The sequence below is a fragment of the Agelaius tricolor genome, unplaced genomic scaffold, assembly GCF_023055355.1.
Source record: "Agelaius tricolor isolate 1412-34295 unplaced genomic scaffold, bAgeTri1.0.p SCAF_5, whole genome shotgun sequence".
Classification (NCBI taxonomy): domain Eukaryota; kingdom Metazoa; phylum Chordata; class Aves; order Passeriformes; family Icteridae; genus Agelaius; species Agelaius tricolor.
In genome coordinates this window covers 48,058,312-48,077,848 of record NW_027269265.1, presented here as the reverse complement: position 1 = coordinate 48,077,848, position 19,537 = coordinate 48,058,312, and the positions used below count along the sequence as shown (strand labels likewise).

The 19,537-nt window shown below is 40.6% G+C and overlaps 2 protein-coding genes and 2 non-coding genes across 9 annotated transcripts in view; all 4 read left to right on the top strand.

The window, feature by feature from the left end:
* The window catches only part of CARS1 (cysteinyl-tRNA synthetase 1), a 36,447-nt gene extending 30,460 nt beyond the window's left edge, over positions 1-5,987 (top strand). For 2 of the 4 annotated variants that reach the window (XM_071427765.1, XM_071427764.1), the window contains 2 exons: positions 86-169; positions 1,345-2,855. In XM_071427765.1, the coding sequence (XP_071283866.1) occupies positions 86-169; positions 1,345-1,479 (219 nt within the window). In that variant the 3' untranslated portion in view covers positions 1,480-2,855. Of the gene's footprint in view, positions 1-85; positions 170-1,344; positions 2,856-3,184 lie in introns of those variants that run through there. The other 2 variants (XR_011679298.1, XR_011679297.1) reach the window with 2 other exon arrangements.
* Positions 5,988-6,952: 965 nt separating this feature from the next.
* NAP1L4 (nucleosome assembly protein 1 like 4) overlaps positions 6,953-19,537 on the top strand; it is a 28,637-nt gene continuing 16,052 nt past the window's right edge. The window contains exons 1-8 of one of the 3 annotated variants that reach the window (XM_071427761.1): positions 6,953-7,118; positions 10,949-10,985; positions 11,999-12,060; positions 13,548-13,647; positions 14,567-14,708; positions 14,816-14,902; positions 16,423-16,542; positions 17,111-17,182. In XM_071427761.1, coding sequence (XP_071283862.1) covers positions 10,972-10,985; positions 11,999-12,060; positions 13,548-13,647; positions 14,567-14,708; positions 14,816-14,902; positions 16,423-16,542; positions 17,111-17,182 — 597 coding nt within the window. In that variant the 5' untranslated portion in view covers positions 6,953-7,118; positions 10,949-10,971. The remainder of the gene's footprint in view (positions 7,119-10,948; positions 10,986-11,998; positions 12,061-13,547; positions 13,648-14,566; positions 14,709-14,815; positions 14,903-16,422; positions 16,543-17,110; positions 17,183-19,537) is intronic. The other 2 variants (XM_071427763.1, XR_011679296.1) reach the window with 2 other exon arrangements.
* On the top strand, positions 15,102-15,229 carry LOC139590740 (small nucleolar RNA SNORA54). The gene has a single exon (XR_011679420.1). It is a non-coding gene; the product is annotated as a small nucleolar RNA SNORA54 (small nucleolar RNA).
* LOC139590739 (small nucleolar RNA SNORA54) lies at positions 18,389-18,509 on the top strand. The gene has a single exon (XR_011679419.1). It is a non-coding gene; the product is annotated as a small nucleolar RNA SNORA54 (small nucleolar RNA).

Below are 19,537 nucleotides of genomic sequence, written 5' to 3'. Positions count from 1 at the left end.
TGAAATTATAATGTACTTTTCCTTTTACATATGTGACAGGTTGTCAGTAATTAACTGTGATGTTAATGCATGTTTTATGTTACAGGCAGCAAAACTGGAAAAAATGAAGATTCCACCACATGAAATGTTTAAATTGGAACTTGACAAATATTCCATGTTTGATGAAAATGTAAGAGACTTCTCTTCATATAGGGAGGGATTTTCCTCCCCCAGTTGTGCTTGCTTATTTGTATATGTTTGTAGCAATCTTGTTCCAAACCTCCAGGGCAGTGCTATTAATGCAGCAAGAGGAGGGAAGGAGAGAAGGAAAAGGTGATATATGAATTTAATTGTGCACTGAGGAGCAAGGTCTCTGTTAGCCATCATTTCAAGGGTATTTTCCTTCTACGTTCCTTCGTACATTCATTGTACATTTCCTTTGGCTCCCCTTACTGCAAAGCACAATACATATTGTGGGTAGGAATGTGCATGATGTTCATTCACAGACTCATTATTCTGGTGCAAGGCAGGGTATTCATTTGCAAGTACAAGCTCCCCAACTCTTCCAGAACTGATGTTTTTTGAGAGGTCCTGTGTTCCCTATTCCCTTGTGCCCACTGTTTTGCTCTCTCCTGGCAAAGGGTCTCTGAAGGGGCTGTATGCATAACTTTGCTCTTGATTGCTCCCCTTGGAGATAAAAGGGTTACTTGGAAAACATAAAGTACTGTTTCTTCACTTCTACTTTGGGTCATTGATCCTGCTTCTGCCTCTTCCCTTCACCTACATAAAGCACTGTTTCTTCACTGTTTCTTCACTTCTACTTTGGGTCATTGATCCTGCTTCTGCCTCTCTCTTTCACCTACACAAATTCAAGTCCTGGGGACAAGTCAGAATGGAGAGGATAAATACTGGAAAATATCCCTGCAAGCTAAGGAGAATGTCCATAAAAATGCTGATCAATCTTTCTCCATCAAGAATATAAATATCTTACTGCTTTTGCTTTAAGCCTTGAATTCAATCTGCTAGTATGATTAAAAGATTATTTTAACCATCTGTTCAGGAATTAGTCATTATTCTCTTAACTAAAACCATCTAGAAGTTAGTGGTGTAAGCTTCCCTTACGTGGTTCTGGACAGAAGATAAATACACCCTTATGCCTCTTGTTTTGCTAGGAAAGGAACATTCAGAAATAGTCAGTGTTAGCTGTCAAACTTCTAGGTGACTAAAATTAGCCAAGATACACCCCTTCCTGACAGCCTGTCATTATGACATTATCTCCCTATCTTATTAAAACATGATTCCATAGAGAACAAAAGCAGTCCAAGAACTTATCTTAAATACTCTTTTTTTTTAAATATATTTCAGGGATTTCCCACCCATGATACAGAAGGCAAAGAACTTAGCAAAGGACAAATTAAGAAGCTAAAGAAACTTTATGAAACCCAAGAAAAGCTACACAAGGAGTATCTACAAATGGTTCAGAATGGAAGTGCAAATTGAAAACAACAGGACTTTTTATGTAGAAGGCGAGTGCTGCGTTCCCATTGAAGAAGTGAGCATATACTGCTGCTTAAATTTCTGTTTACACTTTCTATTATGTGCAAAGTCAAATTCCTGTTTACGTGGGTTAATAATGTCATCTGGAAATGTAATAAAAATCCATCATTAAAAAAAAGCCAACATGTAAGAAGTTTCTTCTCAATGATAGCAAATGTGGTTGCCAGTTCAGTTTGTGAAGGTGCTGCTCAGTCAGCAAATCCACATAAGGATTCTTGTTCATTCTAGCTGTTCAGACTTTGGTTAATTTGTCCTCCATACTGATCTCTATCTAATACCCCATGTTACAGTCAGAAAAATGTATTGCTAAAAGGGAGCTGAGTAATTTGCCCTGCAGTAAGAACAGTACTTTCCAGATGACTTTAGTATCTTTACATAAGCAGGAAAAGTGGGTAGTTCCACTATGATACTTATTCTAGCTGCTGTTATTAAAAACACTCATAAGTATACCCAGAACACTTTGCATAGTAGAAGTTAACAGTCCCTTTGTTGAAAAAGGGAACAGATCATCAACCTGCAATTTCAGTCAAGTGGGTAAGTACAAGGCAATGCACCTGCACTGAACAAACAGGTGGGAGAGACATGAAGGGCTGATGGCAGGGGTGGTGTGTTCTTGGAGCTATCCCTTCAAGGAAACAGGAGCCCTGCCAAAGTACCTGATTACCCTAAGTACTCAGCACCTAATTACCAGTTCAGAGCCATGGGGAATTAACAGAGGGTTTCCTACTGATACACAGTTTGTGGATTGATTTGCAATTGGGGAATACAGCTAGACACTGCCCTGTAGTCAAGACTGATATTTTTAACATGATGATTTAACCCTGAGATAAAAGCCTTTCTGATGTAGTATGGTCACACTATACTGCAGGGAGAGTTCTTCATTGCCTAACAATGCATTTCACTGGCAGAAGCTACTAAATGAACTAAAGTTCATGAAATCCTAAAAAATATCTCACCTACTTCACAGCTGCATGGAACAGCTAAGTGTCTGATTTGCAGAACTATATTCATTCAGTATTCTCAAGGTGACTTGCAGAAAGTCATGCTGTGACACCTCTGTTTTCTCAACTCCTAAGTTCATGCTACAGTGATCAGGCTATGTTCCTTTTCATAATTAAGACTTAAAACATCTTTGCTTTTCCTTGATATTTTTATATTTATATTCCTCCTTCTGAGACATGAACTCATTATTTGGAGTAACAGAAAGATCTAGTAGGGTTTTTTTCTAATTTGTGTGTATTTGCCTTTAAAAACATACATAATGTTAAGGTCAGTAAAGCAGATGCATCTTGTGTGCAGAAAATAAAATCTGTTGTGAATAATTGTATGTGAACTTTGTGTAGTGGGGAAACTATTGAGCTTCTCCCTATTCCACAACCATCTTTTTGAAATGTGATTTACAGAGCTTTTCCTTTAGCTTGCTAATTTAATTAATTTTGCATTCAATATTTTATTATTCTGCTAATTTTTAATCAATTGTATAAATGCATGTTTAAACTGCATAATGATACTTTAAGCAGCCAGCCATGGCCATTAGGGCAACTTCTCCATCCTGTGGTATGGGAAGAGGAAAGGTTCAATTACATTTTTTGCAGCATTTTAGATCCCAACTCCCTTTGGCCTTATCAGCTCATCCTTTTCTTCCCAGCAGGCTCCCTGAAGATGCTGTGCACTCAGGACATTTTTGAAAGGATGGGACATGCCTATGCCACTTCTGAAGTTGCAGCTTAATGTCAAATAGTGCCAGGAATTTAAATACAGAAATCGTTTTCAGTGATCTGAGTTAGCACTTACTTAAAGTGAGTTAGTATTTAACTGTGGAGAAAATGCTGTTGGATCCATGGCTGTCCTGGGCTGTAGTTTATGACATCTCCATGATAAAATCCTGGCTTGTGCCCCCAGATTTTGTTTTTTCTCTTCCTCCTATGTTTTTAGTAGAACCTAATCCAATTCCATTATTATATCAATATAAAAGAATGGGGGTTTTTTTAATGCCCTTTTTCTTTCCTAAATGCTTCATTTTGTTTCTGGGACAACTCTCCTTGCAGGGATCTTGGGAGCATTTCAGACTCACATTTTCCAAAGGTTATTTTCCGGTTTTCTGTATGCTTCCCACATGCACACACTGCTTCCTCCCTCCCTCCCTCCCTCGGTATGTTTTTTGAAATTCAGTATGCATAAAATCCTGCTGAAGGAAAACTTGGTGGCAAACAAAGAATGCTGCAGCCAGGCTTGGATGCACACTGCTTTAGATGACTTTTTCAGTGTGGGCATGCCAACTGATCTGTGGGATTACTGAATTGCACAGACAATACCTATTCCCTGGCAATCCCTCAAGGTGGCACTTAAATGAATTCCACTTTGTGAGAGAGACCTGGCAAGCAGGAGAAGGGAATGCAACAGCAATGGGCTGCAGTGTCTTAGTCATCTGTTTCCCTCAGCCAGAAAAAGGGAGAGGACAGACTACACAGTATTTAACATTTTTGGTGGTTTGTTTTCTGGGGGGGTGGGGTTTTTGTGTGTGCTTTTTTTAAGGTTGTGTATGCATATACACTCTCAGGGAAGCCAGTCTGAAATATGATTTTCTAAACATTATGAAAAATTATGAAAATCCTCATAGCAAAATCTTAGAATTTTAAAATATTTTAATTTTCTGGAACAGAGACCTCATCTTGCTCAGACAACATGGAGCTTTTCATTTCCCACCTATCAAAGAATTTATTCAGAGATGGCAAGGGAAGATAAAAGAGTGGTGTTTCTGTTTTAAATTGCACCCTTGGCTGAAGCCCAAACTTGGCAGCAGCAAAATTTGTTTGTCTCTTGCTCAGAGTGTGCCTTTCAGCCTTTCTGATGTGAAAATTCCCATTAACGTCAAATGTGAATACTGCTCCACTCAGGAGAACAAATTCCTCCCATCACTCAGTTTGCTCAGATACTGGAAGAAAAAAATCTGTGAATTGTTCCGTGTGAGCTTGATGCCACCAATATTTTCAAAGACTTTCAACTGGTGAGTGCTGATTACCTTTATGGCACTCTCTTTGACCTGTTTATAACAACATTTTTATTTGCTGTCTCCTGTTGCACAGAGGCTCTAGTACATTTTAAGTGTGCAAATAAGCAATTCTCTGTCACATACAGTGCATAGCTTAGAATGTAGAAAAATAAATTGAAGGTAAGTTGAAGCATTCTCATCTGGTGGTAGTTGTTGGACCAACTTCAGCTGCCTCTTTATTACACAACTTCAATATGGGAAGGAATTTCACTCCACTCTGATTTCACAAGGCAATTTCTATATGTACCACATGCATAGTACTTAACATGCCTTGAGACAGAACACATTAATTAAGAAGCACATCAGCTATTTAGTGCCAAGGCTCTGCTTAGCAATGATCAAACTTCTTCCTCCCCTGCAGGAAAAGTCATTGACAGAGGAAATCTTATATCTCAGATGAGGCTGTGAATGTCTGGCATCTCACCCAGTGAGAGCAGTTTCCATTAATACCCACTAAAGGGCAGAAGACACAGACAGTTTTAATGCCACTTACAGACCTCAGCCTAAGCTTGCTCTGCAGTGTCAAGTGCATCTGCTTGGCAGCTCTGGCACAATCCCTTCCCTCCTTGGTTCTCCAAGCTCTTGCATGTGAGGCTGGGTGCTTAAATCGAGCCAGGGTGATTCAGCAGATATCCCTGTGCAGCTCCCTGCAGGGGAGCAGCACCTGACAGCAAGATGACTCCACAGCTTGTGCTTTATCCACTGTCATGGAGTCTAGCACTGTGCTACGAGAGGTGAGACAGCAGTCAGCAAAAATCCCTCACTGACCATGGGAGAGTTAATGCCTTTGGAGACAGGCACTGAAAATCCAGAGGTGTAAGTGAAATGCGTGTCCACCTTGATAGACAAGCACAGAAAGGTGCAGCTAGATCTCACAGCTGTCTGGCATCTTTGTAGGAGACAAAGTTTGGAGGTTGTACTCAGCATCTGAGCAGCTTTTAACAAAATAGAGATTGACAGAAAAATCTTAAAAGAATACTTGATAGCTATGAGGCAGCAGCAAGCACAGAGGTGTGGAGTAGGAATACCTTGAGATAAGCCCTTCTCTCAGAGTTCATTATGGTCTTCTTTGGAACACTGAGAATCAAGCATAGTCACTACCTGACCTTAAAAAGTCACTACCATGAGTAAGGTCTCAAAATTATGGATGACTGGAAATACAAGGAAGCTGTTAACCTGCTGATGTTAGAAAAAGGACTTGTTTGGAGAAACAGGGAAAGGGAGCTGGAAGCAATATAAAGAAGGGGAACATTCCACTGAACATGTCCTCTGGACCACCAAATCTGCTTGTTTGTGCAACTGGCTATAACATTCCTGCAGTTCTTTCAAAGTGATCTAATTTTTTAATTACAGTATTGGTGTCTAATTAAAGATTCCTTGGTTATGCCTGTAACTTAAATTCCTACTGTAAATTATTTAATCCAACATTAATATATTGACTAGTTGTTATAAAATATTGGTCTCATTGCTTCCAAACACTAGATGTTACAGAAATCCAAGCTGCAGCCCTAGAGAAAACTTCTTAGAACAAGGGGACAGGAGAAAAGGATTAGAGGTTTTTCTCCAATTGAGTGAAAGATGACTGAAAATCTGGAAGTGGCTCCTGGTGCTGAAATTGCCCAATGCTTTCAGAGTGCCATGCACACAGAATGTGGGCTGACAGTGGGCTTTTCCTGGCTGCTCTACCAGGGAATTGTGTCCAAGCTGAAGATGGCACTGCCCTGACCGCCTTTGCTGTGGAGGAGCTGTAAGGCAGCAGCAGCAGCAGCACATTTCTCAGGCCAGGCACGGTGCCTCAGAAACCACCTGGATCCTCTCCCAGCATGGATCATCTTAATGACAAATGGCAGTTCCTGAGACATGCAGGGATCTCATTGCTGACATGGTAGATAGCCCACCCAGCTGGAATGTTGTCATGGCTGTGTCCTTCTGAGGACAGGTCAGAGAGGTGAAGTGGTGGAGATGCTCTGATTCCACCCAGGGGCAGAAGAATGAGCTGAGAGTTTCTGGTGACAATGAAGGGCCGATAGGGTGACACTGCTGTGGGTGCTTGGGACAGGCCCACAGCCTCAGGGTCACAGGCCCTGGTTCTCCCGCGGGGCTGACATTGCTGGAGGACCAGCAGGGCCGGCACACGCCCCCCAGGAGGTTCCCGGGGTTAACTTTTCTCTGCAGGAGCCGGGCAGGAAAGGGGTGCTGCTGTCACTTTAAGGGCGCGGGCACGCGCCGTCCCCTGCGGCCCCGCCCCGCCCCGCATCACGCGCTCGCCTCGCGCGCGCCCGCGGCCTCGCGCGCCTCCCGCCCGCACGCTCTGATTGGCCGAGCGCCGCCCGCCGAACAGTCAACATGGCCCGCGTGCGGCGTGGCGGCCGCGGCGCCGCCGGGGCCAATCGGCGGCGTCCTTGCTGAGGGAGGGGCCCGCGCCGCGGCCAATGGGACGCGTCTTTGTTAGCGGCGGCGCTGCCCGAGCGAGGAGGCTGCGAGGAGCCCGGCGGCGCTGCGGCCTCTGCGGCGTGAGGGGCGCGGGCAGGTGAGGGCGGGCGGCTCCGGGCTCCGGGCCCTGCGCCCCGGGCACCCGGCGGGCACAGCGGACGGGCCGAGCCGGGCGCCGCCACCGCGGCGCGGCACTGGGGATTCTCTCAGGGCCCGCTCAGGGGCGGAGCACGGCGGCCACCGCAGCCGCGCGGCGCGGAGGGGTTCGCGCCCGGCCTGCCGCGGTTCCATTTTAAGGGCGGATCCAGAAGTTGGGGCCCACGGAACGGGTCCCGCGTTGCTCCGTGCCTGGGGCCGCGGAACGCGGGGGTTCCGGCCGCATGTATGGCCGCGCTGCCTGGCAGCGCGCCCGCCCTGTCCCCGCCCTCCCAGGGGAGCGGGGGAGGAGGAGGAGGAGGAGGGCTGCTGGTGCTGAGCGCTTCCCCCGGCGCTCTCACGCCGCCGTGCTCGGGTTCAGGCAAGGCCTTCGCTGCTTGGCTGGGGTGCGAAGCTTTCGCCTGATCTCAGGCACGGTGTTGTGTTCCCCCAGCGCGGCGGGCGGTTCGGGGGCTGGGTTTTGCATTTCGGGTTCCTTGCCTCCCATTTGAGGGCCTGTTTGAAATTTTCTTTGATGCTGCGATTGTTTATTGCACACAATACTGGTGGCCGTAGGATTTGTCAGATTCCCTTCCTGTAGCATCTGCTCACGAGGCTTTCAAATAGAAAGGTAGAGCGAGTGTGGGAATTACGGATGAAGCCGGAATTACTGGGAACATTTTTGTGAGGTCATCTCAAAACAAAATAATGTTCCTTTTACAAAACTTCGGAGGTGAGCTAAGTATTCCTCATCTCTTGGGCTTGTGGAACGGGTGAATGAGTTTCTTCCTCAAATAATTTTTCATGATTCCTTCTTATTATTCTTACAGAAAGTATCCGACTGTTTGTTTGTGGCTTCCCGCAGGGTTACAGCTCAGTGCCTCTGAAACGGAAGCTGTAACTTTCTCTTCTGATTTGTTGTAGTTACGGAAAACACTTAACAGCTGTGGGCAGGAGTCTTCCTGTGAGTTCAGGAGCCCTTCAGTTTCCTGTTTTGTCCTTCAGTTGTGTTTAGCAGGTTTGTGCAAGGCAGAGAAGATTTATTCCGTATACACTTCTATTCATGAGTACATCTTGCCAGGGTGTAGATTTTGTCCTTGAATTTGTGTCTTTCAGGACATTGTCCTTGTAATGAACTCTTCCTATCGTGGTGTGCATCCAGTTTACAGTTTCCTGCAGCTTTAAGGGATTGATGGTGTGTGACATTTGTGGCAGACAAGTTGCAGCAGTAGCCTGCCTCGTAGCACAGGGGCTTGATCTGATCTCCTCCATCCCCAAAGCTTCATCTGCGTGAGTCATTGGGAAACAGGGAACTGCCCAGGAGAAACGGGGCACTAATGTGGCCTTTAATGGTGGTGGCAGCAATAATAATTGTTGTTACTTCCTTGGGTTCAGGTTGCTTTTTCCTGTCTTCATTGCCTGTAAAGTTGCTTGCAAAGCAATGGAGACAATGGCCATGAAGGCTTAGTGCTTTGGTACTGGTTTTTTTCAACTGGTGTGTGCTGAACTCTAGCTCTAAAATTACCTTTCCCCCGGTAGTGGCCTTTACCAGCTCGTCCCAAACAGTTTTGTTGGTGCCTCTGTGGCAGTGAAGTCAGTGCAAGGCAGCTGGAAGGAAACTGGGAATCACAAGCTGTCTTCTAAGAAAGTTGCATCTAATTATTTATTTGTATACTTCTTTTTACTTTCCAGTTGCCAAAGGCACGACTCTAGGGGTTAAACAAGACTCGAAGTATGTATTTGCACCAGGGAATGGTGATTTTTTTTCTTTTTTCGTTTTTGCTTGTTCCTTGGTGAGTGGCTTTTGTCAGAACATGCCCAGTTCATGCCTGTTGCAGTGGAGATGAATTCAGCTGCTATTCAAACATTATTCCATGTTTTCCAAACACACATGAGGATCTTGTCTTCCCTTGAGAAGTAGTTCCCTGCAGGAAATACAGCACAAACAGCTGAGCAGAAGAATTTTCATATGGAGTAGAGTCTGTTCCATTAGCTGGGTTGCTGGGCTAGGCTGGAAGTCACAAGTCTTGGAGGGTAACTCTTAAGTACTGCCAGTCTGCATTTTTAGTTGCCTGCTGTTGCCTCCTCTCATAGTGACTGGCATCATATAACTTGTTGTCTGAACTCTGATATTAGGTCAGTTTGCTCTGTTTTACCTTTTTATTGTATCTTTTTTCCCCTGCCTTCTGTTGCTGTGGAAGGAAATGCTCATTTATGCTCCTTTTCTTCAGCTGTGAGATTGTAAAAATCTGGTTTGCTCTAGCAGGTGGTTGCTGGCATTGCCACTCTCTCCTGTTATGTGTAAGGCAAGAGGAAGTGTTTGGAAGCAAATCAGCCTGAGCTGGTGGAGCATCTCCTCTGCCAGAAGCCCCTTTGTTTTGTTCCTGGGCTGAGCCTGTAGGGTGGGCTTCCAGGCTTCTGTGGGAGATGTGAACAGCTTCCTGTGGACTCATCTGAAGTGCACTGTTAGTACTGCTGAAAACCAGCAAAGCTTTTCAACTCAGTTTGCAACGGTTGTGCGAGTGTTGCTTTTGCAGCTGAGGGCAGCATTCAGCATTTTCCAGATGGAAGAGTGCGTGCAATCTCTGGGCTGCCGCTCAAGTTGGCATTAGCGCTCAGGTTCTTCTTTGGTAGGCCTCTGTTGGAAGCTGGGCCTGAGATCAGCCTCTTTGGCCTTCAGAGAGCTGGAGAAATCAGACCTGCCAGCTCTGAATGATTGAAGCTGCTTTTTGTTCTGAATTTGACTCGCAGACCAAGGTCTGCTTTCGTGAAAGTTTGGTGGTGGAAAACATCACCCGTGCTTCTATGGCAGGTACTGATTACTGTGATTTGTGAGCAGCTTTTTAAAGTGGGGATAAAAACCCCAATCTCTGTTACTGAAATACATGTGCAGGCTGGGCTATTTCACCCCAGAAAAGAAAGAACAGCAGAATAAGTTAGACAATCTGGCTTCCTCTGGTTTCTCAGGAGAGCTAATTTAGATATTGGGGGCTGGGGTAGCTGTGCTAAACTTGGTTCCAATCATTGTTAATAACGAGATTTTAACTTCTCTCTTGCCTCTTCATTTTCTGACTCCTGATAAATAAGGAGCAAATCTTAATACAGGGGATTCTCTCTTCCTAGCTACTGTCAAAACCTCTTCTCTTGCTAAATAATTGTCTTCTAGTTGGTGTTTTTTTAATCTAGCAACAGTTTTAGGCACATTGTAGAGCAGCAGAAGCAGCTACTCACAAAAATAACCCTGATTAGACAGACATGTGAAACATTTTTCTCTGCCTGGGTGATAAAAGAAAAAAGTGATTTGGAAGTTATTGTAATTAATTCGTTTGAACTTTTGCTCAAGTGTGCTATATAGGCAGAGATTAAAAATTCATTATTTACTATGATGCTGTCAAGGAATTAGAAAATAATACATTTATGTCTTCCTCTTTGGCTTTTTTTTGATAGAATGCTGACCTAATCTAGGAAACTGTGGCACTTACCTTCAGACTGAAAACCCATGATTGGGTAGAAATTCATTAGTATCTGGAGTACTTAACAGAAAAAATAAGTTCTAGGAGGGTAAAACCACCTGACAGACTTCAAAAACTGAGCAAGTTTCATTTTGAGTTGGGTACTGTAGTAGCTATTCAGTTTCCTGGGAGGGATTATGCATGATGAATTTTATAGAAAAAAACAGTAGCTGTTAATTTGCATTGATGTTTTAAACAATGACCTTTTCTATTTTCATCTTCTGTTGAGGTAAACAAATTACTGTTGAAGTATTTTTAAGCACTACTTTTCAATTTGCAGGTGGATACAGGCACAGATAACAGATGGCAGATAACAGGTATGTTGTGCTGTTTTCCTGAAATTAAATCAAGGTAGTTAGGAGCCAAGTGTATATCTGGTGTTCTGCTGGAGAAGTTTTGTTGGTTTTTTTTTTAACCTGTGATGAGTGGATTACCAGACTTGGATAAGAATAAAATGGTAATATTTTTCTAAATGCTCTAAAGAACTGAAGAGCCTTAGTGTTTCTCTAATCTGTGTAATTTAAGCATGCAAAAAGGCACCTTTTTTTTCTAGTTTATGTAGTATGTTTTGACCATACATTATTTTTATGGAACTGGTGCAAATCTATATGTGCTGCTGCTCTTCTGAGGCTTGCAGTGCTGGATAAGCTAGTCTGTCCTGTACCTGATAATACCCATTTGCATATGTGCTATCTCTTCTGGTTTTGTGTGTTAGGGTTAATTTCAGCACTTTCCAGTGTGCATTTTGTGACCTCTAAGGTGGCAGGGAGTGCAGGGAATACTGGCTGGCTGTTGACTCATGCTGGGCCCTCTCCTTCTCCAGCCTAGGAAGTGAGATGGAAGACCTTGCAGCTGGGGAGGCCAGGACATGTCTTTTAGAATAGGAGTGAATGTTTCTATCAAAACAGTTTGTCAGAGAAGTTGGAAACAGAGCTTTTATCTCTTGTTCATCTTCCTTTCATAGCTGCATCCTTTCTCATGTTTTTCTCCATCACTTAGACTAAAAGTGTCTCATATTTTCATCTGTGAGTAAAAACACTTTCCTGTGCAGAGTGAATGGCCACATGATTCAGCCTGAATCATACACATGATTGGCCAGCCATTCACTTAATGAGATGAATTTATCTGTCAGAGGTTTTTGTTTTGGGCTTGTTATGTTTTTTTGAGGTTAGTTTGTTTCTTTTTAGTTTTCACAAGCTTGAAGACATAAATGTGCCTTTTATTAGGATACTTGTCTATAAAGCATGTCTGTAGTAAACCAGAGTACTTAAATGCTGACATTTGTGTAATGTGATGCTATTTTAATATGTTACCCTTTGAATTCTTTTAGTAAAACAGAAGATACTGCTTCAGAGTCTCTGGAGGCTGCTAAAAATGCAAGCAACAAAAAAGGTATGAAATACGTAGTAGTCGGTGACATTACAGAAGTGTAACAAGCCTTTTCAGTCAAAACTGAAGATGTGTTCACCGCTGAAAGCAAAACTATGAAAACAATGGTTTTTAGGCTAACTGTTCACTTTCTGATGTTTTCCATGTTTATTGCAGCCAAAACCAGAGTGCAGGCTGTATTTTTGTGTGTGTTGTGACTGTGGTGCTTTACCATTGCCTGAAATTACCCTCTAGACCCTTGCAATAAGGCCTGCAAAGACTGGCTTGTAACAACATGTATTCTTTGTCAGCATAATTACCAAAATGGGCAGTTCTGTTTGTATGCTAGTTCTTTACTCTCTTGTTTCTCAGAAAGTGCATCTTCAGAATGTGTCTTGGAAGTTTTTACTCTCCATTAGCAAGGTCTACAGATAACTGCTGAGTAGTGTTTTTCAAATTAATGTTTCTGAGTGCAGAAAAGCTACAGTTCCATTATTTCTCCAGATACTCAAATTCATAAGTTTTAGTGAAATATGTTTCATATATGTGGTCACTGAATGTTCTTTAGGTCTCCCTCATTACCTTTTTTTTTTTTTCAATAAATCCTTTGTGACTGGCAATTGAAAATTGCATGAAAACTGGTAGACACCATTGAATAATTTTTAAAGTCAAGTTGCTTGAGAAAAAACAACAACAAAATTCCAAATAAGTAAGAAGAACAAAGCAACACAAAAATGCAAGCATATAAAAGCTTCGCCATGTTAGTGTGTGCTGTGCAAATTATTGGGTTTTTAATGTCTGGGGAAAAGAGCACTGAGAAATAATGGAAAGATGTGAAAAGCAAAAGTCTTCACACCATTACACGGTGCATGGTTATTAATAAGGGTTTTTAACACCTAACCAGAGGCATTTTAGATCTGAACTCCTGTAAAAGTTGTCTTCTGGGAAGTGTTGTGATGGTTGAGGAGTCTCACAGATTATAAAATCTTCTTGAGGTAAATATAAGTGGTTGTCAGGGTCACAGTGCTGTGCTGCTTATTGTACTGTACACAGAGTTGGAAGGGCTTTTTCAGGAGTCACACTAACTGGAAAACATAGGTCTTGGAAGTATAATTCAGTGGTTCTCCTCCTGAAAATTTATATGTGGCTTTAAAGGTACAGTTTATACAGAAGGATAGAGAAACTTCTGCTTTGTACTTTCTTACATAAGGGGAAAACAGGAAATTTGCCTATGTTGTCAATGTAGTACTTGCTTGTAAAAGCAACTGATAGATTTGCAAAGAGAAGAGTGCTTTTTCTACCATTATCCAACTTTATATTCCTGAAAGCTGGTCCTGAAGTAATTGTTTGTGTTAGTAGTAAAACACTCACTATTTTCACACCTTAAATAACAGTGATGTTATTTCAGGTGTGAAAATAGTATTTTTACTGTGACTGCTGTAAGACAAAATATGACAAAAGCATTATAAATCTATGCAAATTTGTTTAAAGGGGGTTTTCTGTCTTCATAGAAAAGCTGGCAGACCAAGTGATGCAAAATCCACAGGTCCTGGCAGCTCTTCAGGAACGTCTTGACAACACATCAGTTACTCCTTCCAGTTACATTGAAACGTAAGTAGTGGGCATGATAAAATACTGAAAGACTGAAGGCATAATAGAATATTATTACTGTGTAATTAAGGTAGAAATTCAGAATAAATTATTCACTAAGAAAAATGGTTTACTTAACCTGTGATTCATAGTGTCTTACTTCTGGAAGAAGAGTGGTTTTACCTTATGCAAACTTGCAAACAAAATTTTGTCCCGTTCAATATTTACCATGGCCGTTTCTTGTTTTGGATAGAAATAACTCCCTCCCCTCCTTTGTTTCCTTCTGTGACCCCTTATTCTGACAGGGTGACTGATGATTTCTATAGGATTGCTCTTCTGGATGTAAGGGAAAGTTCAGTACCTGTATATCCCTAGTTTGAAACTTAGTTTTATATTGACTGTAAAGTAGATTTAAATGCTACCTTTAGTAAATACTTACGCTTTTATTTCTCGACTGAGAATAGCTGGTTTAGACCTCTTTTTAGAAAAAACCTAAGTTCTATAACGAGATCTTTTTACATGACTATGTCTAAATGTTTAATAATTGAAAGTGCAGATGGGCAGTGTGTGCTTTATGAGTATGACCCGTGAAACAAAGCTTTCTCCTGTAGAGTGCACAGTTCTTATTTTTCATAGGTGGATCAACACAAATCTAGTCTCAAAGTTTAGGTGTAAACAAAGGTATTAATTTCAGATCTCTGAACTACACGGGGAGGGTAGTGGCCCCAGGGAATGGAACAGAAGATAACACCTTTTGAGAACAACTTGGGTAGGAGAGGATTCTTTCAACTTTTTGAAATAGGTTTTGGAGAAACATGTATGTTTGACATAAGCCTTTTATTTAAAAATTGCATGTAGTTATAAGCAACCTAATTCTTGGTAATATGTGAAATAATGCTGAGGCAACTAACTTTTAACCTTAAATAATTTTGATTTTTAGCTTTCCAAAAGCAGTGATAAGAAGAATTGATGCCTTGAAAAAGCTCCAGGTGAAATGTGCCCATATAGAAGCTAAATTCTATGAAGAAGTGCATGACTTAGAGAGAAAATATGCAGCACTCTATCAACCTCTTTTTGATAAGGTAGGAAAATTATGTATATAATTCTTATTTGTTTGTTCCTGTCAGTTCTGGTTATGTATATATAATTTTACATCTTCAATTACATTTTTGGGATTTTTTTATCACAGAGAAGAGAGTTTATTAATGGGGAAGCTGAACCCACAGATGCAGAGGCAGAATGGCACAGTGAAAATGAGGATGAAGAAAAACTGGCTGTGAGTATAAGCTGGGTCATCTACTATGGATATATCAGATTGTCAGAGTTAAATTCTTGTTCTTGCCATTGAAAGGACTTTAGTGTCAGTGATGTGTTCTTGTGATGAATACACTGTTATGGCCAGTGAAAGCTTCTACACCATTAGTTCAGCCTATGTTCAAATTTGTGACTTGGGGGAATTGAGGAGTTGCCTTTGTTGGCACTGTTCGTAACCTGTTAACAGCACCTTCCTGCTAATGGGTTCCATTCCAGTGCTACATGAAACCCTAAGATAATACAGGACTGGTTGGTTCTCTGCCTGTCTCCATTATTTTGGGGGACATCATTAGCTTTCATTTTCATAAATACAGGTGGGACACTTGTCACACAGTCATAAAACAGAATCAAGCTAATAAAGTGTCTGCTTGGCTGGTGGATTCCTACTTGTCCATTGAGTAGGAGCTGTCTAGATTTAGGAGGCATGATACAGTCTGTGGGCTGCCTGTTACTTTCCCAGCATCATTTCTAGAGATGTGTGCTCAGGCTTTGTCTCAGAAAAGTGACCTACTTAGAAAACTCTGTTTGCCATTCTGTCAGGTTTTCTTTGCATTTTTTCCTTTGCCTGATTCCTTCTTGGTTTTTTTTTTCTCTATTCAAAGTGAATTGTTCTTTGTTTTTCCCGATCTCCTGAGATTTAGCATGACACAGTGCTCTGTGTGCATGAGCAAAAAACGTTCCTTAGGCTCTGTGTAAATACAGCTTTGACAGGCCATATTCCACACAATAAAATCAGAAACGTGTCTAGATGGGAAATAAATTGCAGCTTTGTATTCTTGGCACATCATAACCCAAGCAACTGCCAGAAACATCTTAAATATCTGCTGCTATCTAGTGGTGTAAAAGAAAAGGTGCAGCTTCCAGACTGAATTCCCAGGGTTGTTTAGGATTGAGAAATTACTTCCTCATTCTTCTTTTTTATAACATTTGACATCAGTTATGTGGAGGACATCCTGTTTCCCAAAATAGTAATAATTAGACACAGCATAATAATGAAAGATACCTGTAAAAAACAACTTTACAAGTATTCTGCAAAATGGGCAAGCTAAAACAGCATTTCAGAGGACAAAGTTAAATTTTAAATTTTTAGATGGAATGCTCTAGGTGGCTTATGGAGCTACAGAAATTAGATTAATAGAAAAATAGATATGCATTTGTATTTTTTCTCTTTCTAGAAAGATAGAAAGTGTTTTAATTATTTCTGTTGTGTCAAATCAGTGAAGCAGACACTTGGTCTCTTTAGTCTTCATATAGAAGAATTTCAAATGAGTTGAAAGTAAATCTGAATTGTGTATATGCTCAGTTGTGTAAATGAACCTTGTATCACTTTAACTTCATTTGCAGAGGATTAAAAATAAATTTTAAATGTTCCTTTTACACAGCTTCAGAGATGGTAATTGTTTTGTACTTCTATCTCTGTTTATTAAATATACTAAGAAGTCACAATTTAATTTCTCAGCTGTTTCTGTATTTCTTTTCCAGGGAGACCTGAAAAATGCAGTGGTAATAGATGAAAAAGCAGAAGAAACAAATGTCAAAGGAATTCCAGACTTCTGGTTTACTATCTTTAGGAATGTAGATATGCTAAGTGAATTAGTACAAGTAAGTTTTTACTCTGAAATGAACAACTTCTGCTCTGTCAAATGAATTGCTGCTTTTCCTGTTAATAGTCAGTCCTTGTGGAGTATGAGTCAATCCTTTGGTGTAAGACACGAAATCTTTTGAGTCTTTGGAATCCCTGAAGATGCTTGAAATGATGTACAAGCATTTTTAGTTTAATCCATAAAGCAGGGTTATAAGAACACCTTGGATTGGTTGAATTTATGTTAAATAGCTTAGGTAGTTATGCCTGCACTTGTATTAGTGGCTTTTAATGCTGTTAAAGAAGAATTCCCTGGAGTGTGTCTGCCTCTGAATCTGACTGGTAATAAATACCCTGAATGAAGTTACTGTATCTTCAGTAATACATCCTAGCAGCTTTGTTTACTGAAGATGAGACCTAAAAGAGGGTTTGGCACATAGAATTTGCAACTATGGTTAAGAAATTTAGATCCAGATCTTTACTTTAGCTGAAATAGTTGAATTAGTTACAAGGTTTGATTCTTTCTTAATGAGAGCCTGTTTTTCTAAATATTGCCTGCTGAATTGGATTTTACTTTTTTCTGATTAGGAATATGATGAACCTATCTTGAAACATCTGCAGGATATTAAAGTTAAGTTTTCTGAACCAGGACAGCCTATGGTAGGTATTCTCTGCTTGTTTCTCATGAAGATTGTAGTAATGAAGTGAGCAGCATTCCAAAATACTCATTCAGCTCTCTTTGGCTGTTTTTGTGTGTGGGGGAGGTTTCTTTCTAGGTTATTATTTTCATGCATTGCCTTTGAAAGATTTATCTCCAGCTTTCCTGACTCTTTGCTCTTTCATTCTTAGCCTGGACAGCTCTGACATGACTGTAGTTTCTAGATTAAAATTCTGGCTGAGATCTGTCTAGTTTTTGCCTTCTTTTTCTCTCTCAAATTCAAGTGTAGCTGCTCTTAGTAATACAATTACATGGCTGCTTTTGATTTGAAAATGTATTGTGGGAAAGATTCTGTGTATCAAATATTCTATCAAAAGCAATATGACTTGGTAATACTAATCAAAGACAATGATTATAGATAATATGCCTGTTGAAAAGAATAGAAAATAGATAGTATTTTAAAAGCATACTTCATGAGTATTTTTTAAAGTACTACTTCATGTTTTTTAAATTTTGGAAATTTGTTCTTGTTTAAGTTTGATCTACAGAAACAGATACTCTGTGGAAAAGAAGTTGATCTGCTGCTTATTCAGTTTATACAGACTATACTTATTTCTTGAACTCCCTTTGAAGGGGAGGCAGGGAGAAGGATGGAATTTGAGCCTACACACTTTCTTTAAATTTTGTCATTCTGGCCTTTTTCTTATATTTGGTATTTTTTGTTTTGCCTTATGGAGCAATGGTATTCTGATAATGCTTGAAATAAAGGAAAAACAGCCATCATTGAAGATTCACATAAGAAAGATGGGAGGACTTTCTCAGAATAGCTTTTAAAGGTTAATAGCAAATTGTTTCAGGGTTCATCTGGGTTCTGCTTTTTATTTCTTATGGTCTTTATTCTGCTAGTACTGAAACACTCAGGCTGATAATTGGCAAGAAACTAGAATGGCAGAGAAAAACTGAGAATTAAGTTTTTAAAGATTGCAGGGCTTAGGGAAAGGATATGAGTTTTAGGAAGAAAATGAGTTGTCTAAGCACAAAATAAAGTATTCTAAGAAATTGTGTCTTGAAGCATATCTATTCAATGGCATTTGGATGAGATCGGAATAGGGTTTTTTTTTTGCCTACATGATTTTTATGTTCTAATTCAGCTTTGTTTTATAGTACTTTAAGCTGGAGAACTCTTTAAACACTGGATTTATCTGATCTTGCACTGTTCGTAACCTTTTGACAGCATTTTTCTGCAAATAGGTTCCATTCCAGTGCTACATTAAATCCAATAATGGAAGGCTGACAAACTCCATGTCCCTTCTGTATTTGGAAACAAAGGATGTGTTCCTAACTGCTTGAGTGAAACCTGTTCTGCAGCTGTGTGTGACTGTCTTTCAACAAAATCTGCAGTTCTTTGTTGAAAATTGGTGCAGCAGTGGTAGCTTTGTACTGTATGAACTTCACATAACCAGTGAGTCATAGACACACATATTCTGCTGGGGATTAGGTTTTGCTGCTCGAGAAATACGTGATAATTAGGAATTTTCTGATTTAATGTTGACCCAAAACAATTAATTGTAGTATGGCACTCCAAAAGTGGATTTACTTGACTGCAATTAAAGTGCTTCAAAGTCCTCTTTGTTATGGCTTGCACATAGAAACTTTCATCTGCATGAAGCATAAATGACTCCATTACTATTTACTTTATTTATAACCACATGGGTAAACTCATATGTATTTTATAATTATAATTTACATATTATCTATTTACATATTTATTAGGACATCGGGATCCTTAGCTAGCATATTGAGACCTGGATGATGTATCTAGGCATAACTTAAATAGCTTAGAAAAAGGCAGTTGTTTGTTTTTTTTTTTAACTTCATGAGCATATATTTGATAAAAAAACCCCCAGAGATGCCCACATAAAGAGTATTGGAAAGTTTATTACAACACTTGAAATATTATGTGGAGCTTGGAGCTTCTTGTCTCCTAATTAGCAGGTATACAGTGAGATGCTGAAATGCAGTGTGTGTGTGTGCAGATATTTTTGTCTTGCTAGCCCTTGGGATCCTGCATGCTAAATAGTGCCACTGGTTGGTTATTTATAGTCCCAGTGATGGTTTATGGGATTATTTGGGTATGAGTGTTCGTCACTGGTAGTGGATCAGCTAAGTTTGTAACTCTTCCCCTGAGCATGTTTGCCCGAGAGAGATTAGCCTTAGCTGAAGGCAGCCTCCAAACCATGCAGCTGTCTCGAATTGCTTTAAAGGGAAGTGAAGCTGAAATAGCCACTGTGAAATCAACACAGATATTCTAGTGTACTGCTGGGTCCCAGTGGCTTCTTGTGCTTAATCAGGGAGCA